Source organism: Mauremys reevesii, linkage group 2 (assembly GCF_016161935.1).
Source record: "Mauremys reevesii isolate NIE-2019 linkage group 2, ASM1616193v1, whole genome shotgun sequence".
NCBI lineage: Eukaryota > Metazoa > Chordata > Testudines > Geoemydidae > Mauremys > Mauremys reevesii.
The window spans coordinates 14,022,590-14,036,139 of NC_052624.1; the positions used below are offsets into that span (position 1 = coordinate 14,022,590).

Sequence of the window (13,550 nt, forward strand, 5' to 3'; positions counted from 1 at the left end):
TCCTGCCTGTGGAGGGAGAAGGACCTGGCTGCAGGGAACTAGAGACAGGGTACCTGAGTGGAGCAGGGATGGGGAAAGGCAGAGGAGCTGGAGAGCTCCAGCCCGGGCTGCGGCCTAGCATAAGACCAACAGGTACTGAGGGTTGCAGAGGGCAGCCCAGGGGTAGGCAAAGGCAGCAGGTCCAAACCCAACCTTGCCAGTGATGAGTAGGCTGATACTGCAGTCTGCCCCAGGGCGTGGGGGCTAGATGATGACTGGCAGTTGCCTTATACTGAGGCAAGGTGGGGATAGTGGGTGGGGGTTCCCCGGGGAGGGGAGACCCTAAGACTGAGAGAAAGGGGTTACTGCCAGGGGGCAGCACCCCAATGGAAGGGGCACTGGGTCCAGGGAGGGACATGGGGGCCAAACAGTAGTGGATCACTGGCCTGCAGAGGGAGCTCCAGAGCTGGAAATCGAGCTAATTCCCTGAGAGACCAGCAGGAGGCACCGCAGGGGTGGGTCCACATGCTTACAATCCCCCATTAGTTTTCTGACTGTATCAAACTCTGAAGTCCCTCTTCCGTGAGAATAATGACTCACTCCATTTTTATGAGCAATTCTGCAATAGCTGATGTATGCAAGGCAGTGTAGCAGGGTGGACCCTGCTCCTTCCCAAAGGCATTTAAAAGTGGCCTGGTAGGGCTGGAGAGCAGTGGCTCTAAAAGCTGGGCTGATTGGGGAAGTGGCTGCAGCTGGAGGCCACGCCCCAAACTGAACAGGGCTTATAAGAAGGCAGGGAAGCCAGGAGCATTCAGTCTCCCTCTGCTTCCAGAGGGAGATGGACCTGGCTGCTTAGAGGCTGAGAAGGTACCTATGGTGAAGCAGGGCTGGGGAAGGGCTGAGGAGCTAGGGAAGCTCCAGCCTGGAAAGCCCCAGGTTGCGGCCTAGGAAAGGGCAAGAGGTACTGGGGGTTGCAAGGGACAACCCAGGAGTAGGTAAAGCAGCAGGTCCAAACCCCTTTTGCCTGTGATGACTGGGCCGATGCTGCAGTCTGCCCCAGGGTGTGGGGCTGGACCATGACTGTCAGTGGCCACTACTGAGGCAAAGTGGGGATAGTAGGGTGGGGGCTCCCCTGAGAGGAGGAGACCCAGTTATAGTTAAAGGGGCACCGGGTCCAGGGAGGGACACGGGGCCGAGAGCAAAACAGGTGGATCACCAGCCTGCAGAGGGCGCTCCAGACTGGAAGAAGAGCTAATTCCCGGAGTAACCAGTAGGAGGCGCCGCAGGGGTGAGTCCGACCCGTTTACAGGCAGCAACATGCTTGTGCATGCCTTCTCTACTCATTACGCCATCACTCAAGCCTCTTGTGATGATGCCACATGAATACAGTGCCATAGTTGCTCTTCAAATGATCCAAAGTCCCTCTACCTGTGAGAGAACTACTGATGAGTCGCCCATAGTGGAATGTATATGTACACAATCACTCAAAGGAGAAAAAATGGTTACTTACCATTACAGTAGTAGTTGTTCTTTGAGATGTGTTTGACACACACACATTCCATGAACCTTCCACTTTCCTTGTGACTTTGGACTTAACTTATGTCAGTAGGAAGGAACAGAGAGGAAGGTAGCAGTCTTCCCCTTTTATGCCCTTGCCTGATAGCATGAGGAGAGAGGGGTTGCACGCACCACCTAGTGGTATTGCTGGAAGAAGTCTCCGGCTCTGGCGCACTAGGTGAAATGAGTATGTCTCTGACTTTAGTAGAATCTAGTGGAATGTGTATGTGCACAACAACCAACAGTTATTGTACAGGTTAGTAACTGTTTTTGTTTTTATGAAATGATGGATGCAAGTCACAGAATAAGTGACTGTTGTGCACATCAGTACATTCGGAAAACTACAGCTAAGTCACCATACTGAGCTTTCAGTTAAGAATTTTGACAGGGAAATTAAACAGCTCACAAAAAACACTTCATAGATTGATGTCTGATGGGTCAATAACTACAAAGCAGAAAACTTTCCTCCCCAGAGGAAAAATTCAAAATATGCGACATCCATATCCATAAAAAGGGGGAGCACAAGAGGGACTGGCAATATAATACAGAGCCTTGCATCTCTGAGTCTGACTCACACCTCTTCCTATTTGCTGTTTGGTAAGAGCATAGCCTCTTTGTACTGTCGTGTTTGCCAGACTTCCTGCAAGGGGACCACAGAATGCGTCCACAGCCCTTTAAACTAACCCTAATGTGCTTCAGGCCCAGGGAGTGTAGTGCAGCAGAAGGGGACTGAGATGTCACCGTGCACTGCTCCAGTAGCACAACAGAGCCTTCCCCTCAAATGTGCAGCTCCCTTTCTGTTCACCCAAACTGAGCTCTACTGGCCACCATCAGGAAGGTCATTAGGGCTTATTTGAAGTGGTACAGGAAGTAGGAGAGGGAGCAGAGGGCAGGGTTCAATTAAGGTTCTTTCCAAGCATTTTATTCAGGAATATGGATATGTGACCAAGCTTTTAAAAATATTTTAGAATAATATTTTCTACTTTCATATAATGCTTTACATCTTCAATGTACTTTTCGATATTAATTAATCTAATTAGACATGAAATGTCATTTCAGACTTCTTACTGTAGTGTGTACTTTGTGCTTACAGACTCTCAGAGCTTCTGGGAAGATTTACATGCTCTTTTTTATGGTGGTCATCTTTCTGGGCTCATTTTATCTGGTCAACTTGATCCTGGCTGTAGTAGCAATGTCATACGAAGAGCAGAACAAAGCTACTATTGCTGAAACTGAGGCAAAGGAAAGGAAGATTCGGGAAGCCATGGAACAGTTAAAAAAAGAGCAAGAGGTCCATGAACTGTTCCCTTGTTAATGTTTGGCACTCTCCACCTACAGTATACAATATTGATAGTTAAATTTATCAGTCACTCCTTATCTTTGAGTGTGTATAAACAATGACTCCATGGTCACTGATGAGAAGAGGTGCCAACTACTATCTTATTCAAAGTAATCAGACTGCTGCCTAGACTAATAGGAATGATTTCTTATTTGTTGGTAAATTGTAGCTATGAGGAGTGAACAGCAGAACATAACATTAGTCCATGGTACTGTAAGCAAATTGATATTATAAAGTATGTCTAAAATTCCACCAATCTATAGTTTCCACATGAGACACATGAAACACATGAACATTTTTGTATTCCTCTGCTGTGCTGTTCTATGCTTGTGAGTAGGCAAAGAATCCTGTGGCACTTTATAAACTAACATATGTTTTGTTAGTCTATAAGGTGCCACAGGATTCTTTGCTGCTTTTACAGATCCAGACTAACACGGCTACCCCTCTGATACTTAACACAAATTGTGATTTTTCAGTGTTTAAGCCCTCATATTGGGAAGTGGATAGATTATGCAGAATCAGGTTAAAAATTGAGTATTTTTAAAGTAAGCAAATATGTACTAAGTATACAACAATGGAAGTTGAACCACGTGAATAGTCCAGACTGTTATATTTTGTCTCTGATAGGGACTATTACCTGTTTGCACATAAACACGCAGCATGTAACTACTCGTTCAGTGCTCTATGTGGAGGGGGAAATCCTTCCTAATTCCTGCTTGCACCAAAAGCAAGGAATGTTGGTATTTTAACCATCTATATGAAATGATAATTGTTAACAAGAAAGAATTACAGAGCACAGCAATCTTTTCCCTTACTGAGATGCTAATTGTGCAACTATAATATCAGCTATGGTTTTGTTTGTTTAATTTTAGGCATTGGCTGATAAAATTTCACTTTGCTCTTTTGAAATCTCTCCTTTACCCTCAAAAGAAGTCAAAGATAGAAGCAACAGAAGAAAGAAAAATAAGTCGTTAGGGATAGAAGATTATGGGGAAGATCAAAAAATTCCCAAATCACAGTCCAGTGATGATCAACGAAAGTCGTTAATTCATTGTGTAAATTCAAGAATTGCTCAAAAGCACAAATAAAACCCCATTAAGAAACAGTAGGATGTATTTGTAGATATAAGCTAACATCCACTTCTTCAGTCTTTAAAAAAAAATCTCTTTTGGGGTGGGAAGGAAGCATATAATGTTACAGTGCAAAAGTTAAACTTTTGAGAAAGTTATGTGTGAAAGAGAAGGTATAATGAAAGTGAAGTGTCAGCCTTCATTGCAGAATTTTCTGTAAGAGAAGTAGTTTCATGAACATTTAAAAATATAAATAGAAAAAAGCATTTCCTGTAGTATTAGGAAATGAAACAAGACTGCACTGGAACTAGAATTCAATTAACATTCCATAAGCAGTCTTTTGCAAAAATAAAATCAATATTTAGTGAAATGAAGTTACAAGAATTTACCAGAGATTCCTGCTTCAGCTGATAGGATTTCAATAACTGTCATTCACAATCTAAATTAAATCCTTTTTGAGTAACTTTAAATATAGTGGGACTTATGGATTGTCCATGGTTGATGGGAGAACTCAAAATCTTTATAATTCCCAAGAAATGTATTGCTTGATGTGCCATTTCCCCCTTTTTCCTGTTTTGGGACTTTTAGGCTCTTCTTGGTCTGTCTTATGGTGCCAGTGCAAATCAAATGAAGCGCAGGCTCAGCCATGGAAGCATATTCAATTTCCAGATATCTGGCAGAGACGTTGGCTCCAAAGCTGATTTTGGTTCTGATGAGATCAGCAGTGCTGGGGAAAATGAAATCCAGCTTGGGTCACTGTTGGTTGCACGGACTGGAAGACTATCGAGTGTGCAAAGTCAAATGAGCCATAGTTCTTACCCTGCTACTCCAAACTGCATGCAAAATGGCAAGTCCAACAGCACAGATGGTTACAATGGCGTGGTTTCATTAATGGGAGGAGGAAGCACCAGGGCATACAGTCTAGAACCACCTGCTCCTGAAGGGTTATTGCTCCCCACAGTTATGGAAAACCCTAGAATAGGTGATTTGGTAAGAAAAGTGCTATTTTAAAAACATGTACTTCATATTATGTTTTCCTCCAGAAGCATAAGGTTTTCTGTGGTTTCTTTATGTACTTTAACATATTGAACATCTACAAAAACACAGTAGGGCAGGACCTGTTGAAGAAAATCTGCTCTTTATTACACTATTTTAAATCTGGAGTAACTCCAGTGAAGTTGAAAACAGAATCTGAACCAGTGTGAGCATCATGGACCAAATTCATCACTTGAATAAGAAGATACAACTTCACTGATTTAAATGGATCTGCATTGAAAGTGGCCACATGAGTTTAACACAGCTCTCATGCTACTGACAAGTGTTGTTAAAGTGGTTGAAGTATTTCCATTCTAAACTGCCTTTTTCACCTGTTCAGAACTTTTGCAAACTTACTTTTCAGGCACCTGAAAGTTTCTAGGTCTCATCTCTGATAAGTGGTGAAAAATTTGAGCGATATGAGTTCAGCCATTTTTGAATATGAAAAATAATTCTTGTGATCTTTTTTGAGCAGCTCTTGTGCTGAAATGGTTTGCAATAGAAAGATATAATTTGGCATGAAAATGCTCCTTAGTGAAAATAAGTGATCCTTGGTATTCCGATGAAAATCCACTTTTGTTTGGAGAATTTATGATGGTTTGAAAATTGTACTCTGCCTGTAATATAACCATTTCAAATAATGTCTTAGTGTACTAAAGCAAAAAGCGGCACTGTACATGGATGTGTGTTAGATTCTGGATCTTTTAAAAAATGTTTTATGTGGGATTTCAGAAAGTTTGGAGAGTGCATGAAAATTTTCCCAGTGGGGATGAGACGAATAGGCAGGACATAGGGAGAAGCAATAAAAAGGGCTGAGGAGAGCTGGTGCTGTAAAAAGAAAATCATATATGCACAATGGGAGATCTGCAACCTGTTGATCCTTCTCTAGGCTAAAAGAGTTTAGAAGATAGGGAGTGGGAAAAATGTGCAAAATGTTAGGACTTATGGGTGATCATTGCATTTATCTAGCTCTGGTTGAAAGCATACAAACCCATTAAATTTGTATATGATTCCAACCCAAATCCATGAAGAGAGGGGAGGAGAGGGAGGTCAGGATAACAAAATTAATAGAATATTATAGCATAGACTATCTGCTTGGGCACGTGTGTAACATGCCAGGTGTTTCATGATGAGCAGAAACACTACAGATAAATTCAGGATAGGAAATTCAGAAGGCTCAATAAAAGAGGAGTTGTAGATGGGAAGAATCTCTTTAACCAAACTGAAATTTGTGCAGAAGACTGGAATGCAAATACCCTGGGAACTTGAACGGCCACAAGGGATTAGAGCCTTCATTTTACATCTCATTCTAAATGGCTATTTCCTGCAGAAGAGACTCATTTATTTCACTGCATGTCTTCATTCATATTAACCTCCTCAGCTACCCCATCTGCCTGTTACTTCACATTGTTTTATGGTATTTTACTAACCATGTTTACTTCTTTAAGCAGAGCCCTTTATGTGATGAGGCGAGCAAGATGCATTTGGCCCCTCGTCTGTCAGTGGATTATTTTAATGAGGCACTTCAAAGACAAAGGGCAGCAAGTGCAATCAGTATCATGACCAGTGTCCTGGAGGGTAAGTCATTTCTCATCATTTTTTAATTCAAACCTAATCATGTGTTGATGTGAAAGATCAGAATGTCATCAAAATGTCAACAGTAAAAAATTTAAAGTTGTTAATGGAGCCTTTGTAGATGCTATAGTCAGCAAATTCCAGAATTAATGTTGCCTCTGCAGCCTTAATTTGGTTCCCTTGTGAATATGTGTTATAAAACAGTCTAATTACATGATCAGACTTTTAATCTAAAGGACTCTCACCTCATTCAGTGCACAGGATGGACAGTGAATGAGATAGGGGTCGCAGAAGGAGAAATGACATTCTTTCATGTTTAAGGCCCTGGAGCTGAATACAAGAGAGCTGAGTTCTAGTCTTGACTTTGCCGTAGGCTGGGATATTGGGAAAGATTATCATAGGCACATGCTCAAGGGAGCCAAATAAAGATTGCCCAGGCAAAATTAATTCTGTCGTTTCCAGACTTTTCAGTGCTTGGCTTTGCCATCTTAAAATTCTTTTAATTTAGTTTTTATACATAATTATAGATGGGTCTGCTAGTGTCACCTATTATTAAGGTTACCTGACACGTCTCATTATAAGGTTCTGTTCCAGCTGCTTATAACTTTGCCAAACATTAATCTTTTGGGCTGAAATCTTATATGCTGGGTGTCTACCTCACACTGATCAATTCTGGAAAATTTCAGCTGTAACAGTTTAGCCATTTCTGAAAAAAAAGAAAGGTTGGGGAAAAAAACCTTTTGTTTTGCCCACGTTAAAAAATTCTGGTGACCTTTTATTTAATGTCCCTCATTCTTTGATCAGAGATTTGAAATGTGGTAAGGGCTATGTAGGCTATATGAAAAAAACAGATGTGGAGATAAGAGAGGTAGCCTGGATTTTAGGAGTAATTTCCAACTGACTGGGCTGAGTGTATCTATAACAATTTTGTACCCATTCTTTGTTAGCTGTCATACTGTAGCATTAGCAAGAGCTTGAAATATAGTGTCTCTCCCCCACTACACGAGGCATTATATTCCCTCCATTGTTCTGCCAGTCTTTTAAATCACTTTTTGATAGGTTATCAGAAATAGTAAATAAATAACATTAACAAAAACATTGGGAGAGGTGAAAATTTGAAGCAGTACCAGCAACGCAACAGTCACAACCTGTCCCTTCCCTGGCATACTTTGTTCTACATCAGTGTCTCTAGGTTGCTTGTTCGGCCATTCACCCAGGGGTGCTGGAACAATTTGTATAGTGGGCATGCTGAGAGCCATTCAACCAAACTGTAAACTCTAGTTCCCGCACCTATGCTTTTATCCCTCTAATCTGTCTGTCACTGTCTAGTTTTTAAGTTCTCAGCCATTTTCATCTTTTTTTACATACACGATTTTACGAATTACACCTATGCAACAGCACAGGCTGTCAGCTACTACTATAAATAGTACATGAATATCCAGAATGATCATTTGCTGCAGAGGTAATACACTTGATGCCTAGTCTTCCCCAAAACAATGTAAATTACATTGTTTTAGTCAAATGAATGCTATACACCAGATGGAAGAATCACACCACTTTTTTCATCACTCTCAGATCTTTGAAAATAGCTGTTAACCTTACGTACAGTTTCATCCAGCATTGTCCAGATCCACTGACAATTTGGAGCCTAATAAATGTTACCTATGTCGAAGAAAAACTTAGTTCTCACTTTTTGTTTGGGTGCAGCAAAATTAAATACTTTATTATTTCTCCAGTAATTACAATGGAGGGAGAGAGTGCCATAGGACACAGGGTCCTGGACAGGTCTCTCAACTGGTAAACAATTACATCAAGCCTTTATACCATTATTTCAGACAATTTCTAGCAATAATACAGACAGTAAAAAGCAACAACTACATTTTGTTTATACATAAGCTTTTCTGCTATCTCACTAGAAAAAGCAAGACTGCACATTGCAAGGTCGTAATACTTTCACACAGTTCACTCTGTCTTACATTATCTTGCTTCTACAAATCTCACGTCATAAGGGTCACAGTATGGCCTGACTCTTGCTAACTAACATTCATTAAGATCTCTTCAAACCTTGTTAATTATTTACTGGCTTCCACACCTATGTGTATGTACTTAGTTTTGCCTCTAGTGAGATTTGGCTTTAAGTGAATCTAAAACTTTCCTAAGATTCAGGTGTGATATCAGGTGAAGTGGATCTAATCAAAATTTAAGTGTAGTACACAGGGCCGACTCTAGGTCTTTTGCTGCCCCAAGCAAAAAAAATGTTGCCTGCCCCCCACTCCAGCCCTGAGCTCCCCACCTTGCACCCCCCTGCTCCCCCAGCCCTGGGCTCTCCCCCCTGCCACCCACACCCCCTGCCACCCCAGCCCTGGGTCACTGGTAACTCGCTTCCAGTGCAGGTCATTCAGCAGGAATTTTGGATGTGCACAGAACACAGGCAGGACTGGTTCCCATATGGTTACAGAACTGCAGTACAGTGGAACAGTTTTCAGTTTTGTGTGACTGAAGGATATCTGGATGCATATTATAAGACTGTCCTACATAAATGCGGAAAAGTTGAGGTGCCTTTATTATTCTTTTGTTCCACTCTTTGTTTCTATGTGGAATTTGCCAATGCAATATCACTGTCTTCCTTTTAAACAAATAAAACTAACAAAAAGGCAATGGTTGTTGAAAATAGCAATTCCAGTCCTAAAAACCACTGGGAAGCATTTCTTGCTCAATTTTATCCTACTTTTTCTACAGCAAGATACAGTGGATCAGTATATTTGATTTGGGAGAAATGAAGTAACAGCTGCCCAAATTGAGCTTGAGCACTCCAGAATTTGGAAGGTGTTCAAATCTGGAAGGCAGGTGCTAAATTCCTTTTCTGAATATTAGATAAATCTAGAAAGGAAAAGTCAATTTCTGCTTCCATGGCTCAGAAGTGGAAATCCTCCTATGTGCCTGGTACTGTATCTAAAGCTGCCCAGGTCCTCTAGTAGATCCTCCCTTCCCTTACTTTTCATTTTAAATTCTAGTGGGATCCACATACCTCCCTTACTAGGCTTCAGATAGAAAGGGGCACTGTCCATTTAGTCCACCTAATTCTTTCTTTGGGAGCTGCAAGGTGAGGTCACACCAGTATCCCTAATCCAGTCTGGGGATGTCTTCTCAAGGGGATATCTGGGCCAAAGCCTTCTACTCCTTGGTCATATTTGTTCCCCTGTTCACAGTGCCACCCTGCTCTAGCAGTGAGCTCTCCATTCACAGCAAGCTGCAGCATGAGGTCCCAGCTACCTCACTCACTCCCACTCTCTTTCCTTTGATTGCTGCCAAGGGAATGCTGGGAAATGTAGTTCTTTCCCTGCTCCAGGTCTGGCTCTATAGGCAGGGAGCTAACCAAGGAACTACAGTTCCCAGGGCCCTCTGTTGCTTCTCAGCTCCCATGCTGGATCTTTGCCACCCCTGAAAATGTGCCGCCCCAAGCACCTGCTTGCTTTGCTGGTGCCCAGAGCCAGCCCTGGTAGTACAGGCATTTCACTTCAGCATTAATCAATCCCAGAGCTATTTATTGCATGCAGCATGATCATTGGTGATGTTGTAAACAAGATTTATGACATGTAAGTGGGGGAGAAAGCACAAAAGTAGTTTTTAAGTAATTTTATATTCCTTGGTGCATCTGGAGCAAGGTTTTACCCCAGTCATATTTTCTAATGGTGTTGACAGAAGGAGTGTATGTCTGATGAACAAAGGCCTTATCCAAAGCCTGCTGAAGTTCAGTGGGTTTTGAATCAGACCTTATCTGAAGAGAATGAATTTAAATACTAATTCGCTGGTCTAGGAAAGATCTTTAAAATGATTGCAGAGTGAGGGAGTGCCTTCTATAAAAAATGAGTGATATGATTTCAGAAAGTATCAAGAAGAGTTCCCTGCTCACTTGTGAAGTGATGGAGTTTGGGTTTTTTTTCTGTGCTTTCATTAGTTGCAGTTCTTCTTTTGCCACTTGGCTCAGCACTGATTACCAGGTTATTGCTTTTTTTTGTTTGTTTGTCATTAAGAACTTGAAGAATCACAACGGAAATGCCCTCCATTCTTGAAAGATTTTGCCCTAAAGTATCTTGTATGGGACTGTTGTCCACTATGGTTGAGAATCAAGAACAAAATAACAATTTTAGTAACGGATCCATTTACTGACCTCGCTATCACTCTTTGCATTGTGATGAATACTATCTTCATGGCACTAGAGCACTATAACATGACACACAAATTTAAATACATGCTTTGCGTAGGCAACATGGTAAGTGAATTCTCACATTCTATATGAAGAATGAATTTATGGATATTTCTACCAACAAAGAATGGTTATAGGAAAGAAAGCGTTTGTTTGCTTGTTTGCTTGTTTGTTTGTTTGTTTGTTTGTTCAGGGATATGGGGTTCCCAGATGTTACTTTTTGTTTTCAGACATTCTAAACATCCTTTAGAATGCAGCAGAAAAGCTTAGAATTTTTATGACAATGCATTATATGATTACATGATAAAAGTAGGATCTGCTGTTCAGATTTCATTGACCTATCTATAGCTATGCTACTATATTTAAAGGAAGGTGGTCTAGAGAGAAGATGTACTTATGGTACCCTTTTGGCTGACATTACTTACTGTTTCTTTGTCACAGGTCTTTACTGGCATTTTTACTGCAGAAATGGTCTTGAAAATCATTGCTCTAGATCCCTATTACTATTTTCAGCAACGCTGGAATATTTTTGACAGCATAATTGTCACCATAAGCTTAATTGAATTGGGTATATCTAGAGGTCAAGGCAGAAAAGGAGGAGGAACCCTATCAGTTTTACGTTCTTTCAGACTGGTAATGTCTCATACTGATTCAATCTCATAAAACCTTTTGCATGAATATAATAGAGAGGATGTCAGTGCCCCCCATTCAGTGCAAGGAAAATTAATTTGTAAACCCTCAGTACTAGAAATGGGAAAGACATTTTGCCAGATTTCAAACCCATTTGGATTTGACTGAAACTAATACAGCATTTGTATTTTACTTGGAGATGGTTAAAAACATACGTAGTGAATGAGGTAGAAGAAAACCCCAACATTAATGTATAGTGAAAGCTGGAGCAGAGAATGAACAGAATGAAAAGCAAAAGCAGAGACCCTGAGAAAGAAGAAGCAGAGCTGGAGATGGAGAAAAATTGTAATATAATAGGCATTATTTATATTATATAATGGCTAGGCACATCTACTAGCCTGAGTTTTAGAGAGGTGGCTGGTTTATCTATCCATATAATATATATCAGTATTTTTTTTTAGCTAGAAACTTTGGCATCAATAGGACTATTCACATGTTCAAAATTATGCATATGCTTAAGGGGTTTTTCTGGTTATGTGCCTTGTATATTATGGTGATGGATGAGATAAAAAACTCAAGATAGGTACTTGGCCTGGTTTCTAGAGGTGCTGAACATCCATAACTCCTAGTAACCTGGAGTTGTGGGTCTAAAATTTAGGCCATTTGCATATAAAAATTTGATTTTTGTAAATGAAAATCAAGTACAAATTAGATTAATCAGGAAGGTTATTAAAGTTTTGTTTCCTGGAGACATGGAAATATTGGAAGAATGAAATCTGCCAATATGCTGTCCCCCAAGATTATTTCCTGAGACATTCAAATTACAAGTTGGTAATAAATTACTAGTAGGGGTAATAATAATCATTTATGTTATGGAAGTATGCAAAGACAACAACCAGGATTGGGGCCTTATTGGGATGGACTCTATAAAGATAGATAAGAAACAGTCATTACCCTGGAGCAAAAAGACACAAACAGATAAAGAGCAGGGGATAGTGATATAACACATATGCAAATCAGTATGTCTATATTGCATTGATCATATATAGACTTTAAAATACCCTACATTTCACAGTGTTTGAATAATTTAAAATGTATATATAATGTTTTTAACCATTTTTAAACAATGCAATATGAGGAATATCTAATCTTCTGTTATCTCATGCTATGTTTTATTTTTTACACAGCTGAGAGTCTTCAAGCTGGCAAAATCCTGGCCAACTTTAAATACCCTCATTAAAATCATTGGTAACTCAGTGGGTGCCCTGGGTAACCTCACCCTGGTTCTGGCGATCGTAGTCTTTATTTTCACCGTGGTAGGAATGCAACTTTTTGGGGAAAAATATGCTAAAAAATGCTGTAAAATATATGACGATTGCAAGCAACGTTGGCATTTTATGGATTTTTTCCACTCATTCCTTATTATATTCCGAATTCTGTGTGGAGAATGGATTGAGACCATGTGGAGTTGTATGGTGGTAGCTGACAAACCACTATGCCTTCTAGTCTTCTTGCTCGTCATGGTAATAGGAAACCTAGTGGTGAGTTTCCAGCTATTTTTCTATTCTTATTGCATATACTGACTTGTCTTTTTATCATTCAATGATAAGTCCCCCAGGGATGTTGGTAAAGAGGTCACGCTATGTTGTGCTCTAGAAAATCCCATTTGTCTTTCACCTTTAGAACTCCTGTTAATATTTAAGTAAGACACTTTCAGTAGTGCAGCAATGAACTCTTTCACATGACAATGTTCATTCCAGGGAGGAATAATTTTCTAACAGGAAAAAAAAATACTGGCAAGAATTAATTTTCTTATCAGGAGTTTGGTGTAAATTACCACTAAGCGTATAATTATCAAAACTTGTGTCTGCACCGCGTTCTTTGCAATCAGCCCCTGGACCCATATGTAGCCACACTGAAATCAGAATTCTGCCGGTACATAGCTCAATGCAGGCTCATAATTCAGGTCTCTTTAGATGCCAGACATTGGCTATACTTCTCCTCTCTTTTACACTAGGCTAAATCAGGAGTGACTACATGGAAATCAGCATCCTATACAGCAAACAGGAAAACATCAAAAAAGAGCTCTCCAACCTGGAGACTCTCATCTATAACCAAACTTCCATACAAATGGACTTCACTAAAATAAGACAGGAGA

At 40.4% G+C, this 13,550-nt stretch overlaps 1 protein-coding gene across 7 annotated transcripts in view; it reads left to right on the forward strand.

Annotated features, from left to right (window-relative positions):
• LOC120397527 (sodium channel protein type 5 subunit alpha-like) overlaps nt 1-13,550 on the forward strand; it is a 120,796-nt gene that overhangs the window by 35,216 nt on the left and 72,030 nt on the right. For 3 of the 7 annotated variants that reach the window (XM_039523487.1, XM_039523492.1, XM_039523489.1), the window contains exons 10-15: nt 2,630-2,827; nt 4,534-4,935; nt 6,429-6,558; nt 10,590-10,828; nt 11,204-11,395; nt 12,580-12,933. In XM_039523487.1, the coding sequence (XP_039379421.1) occupies nt 2,630-2,827; nt 4,534-4,935; nt 6,429-6,558; nt 10,590-10,828; nt 11,204-11,395; nt 12,580-12,933 (1,515 nt within the window). Of the gene's footprint in view, nt 1-2,629; nt 2,828-3,747; nt 3,931-4,533; nt 4,936-6,428; nt 6,559-10,589; nt 10,829-11,203; nt 11,396-12,579; nt 12,934-13,550 lie in introns of all 7 variants that reach the window. The other 4 variants (XM_039523488.1, XM_039523490.1, XM_039523493.1 and 1 more) reach the window with 3 other exon arrangements.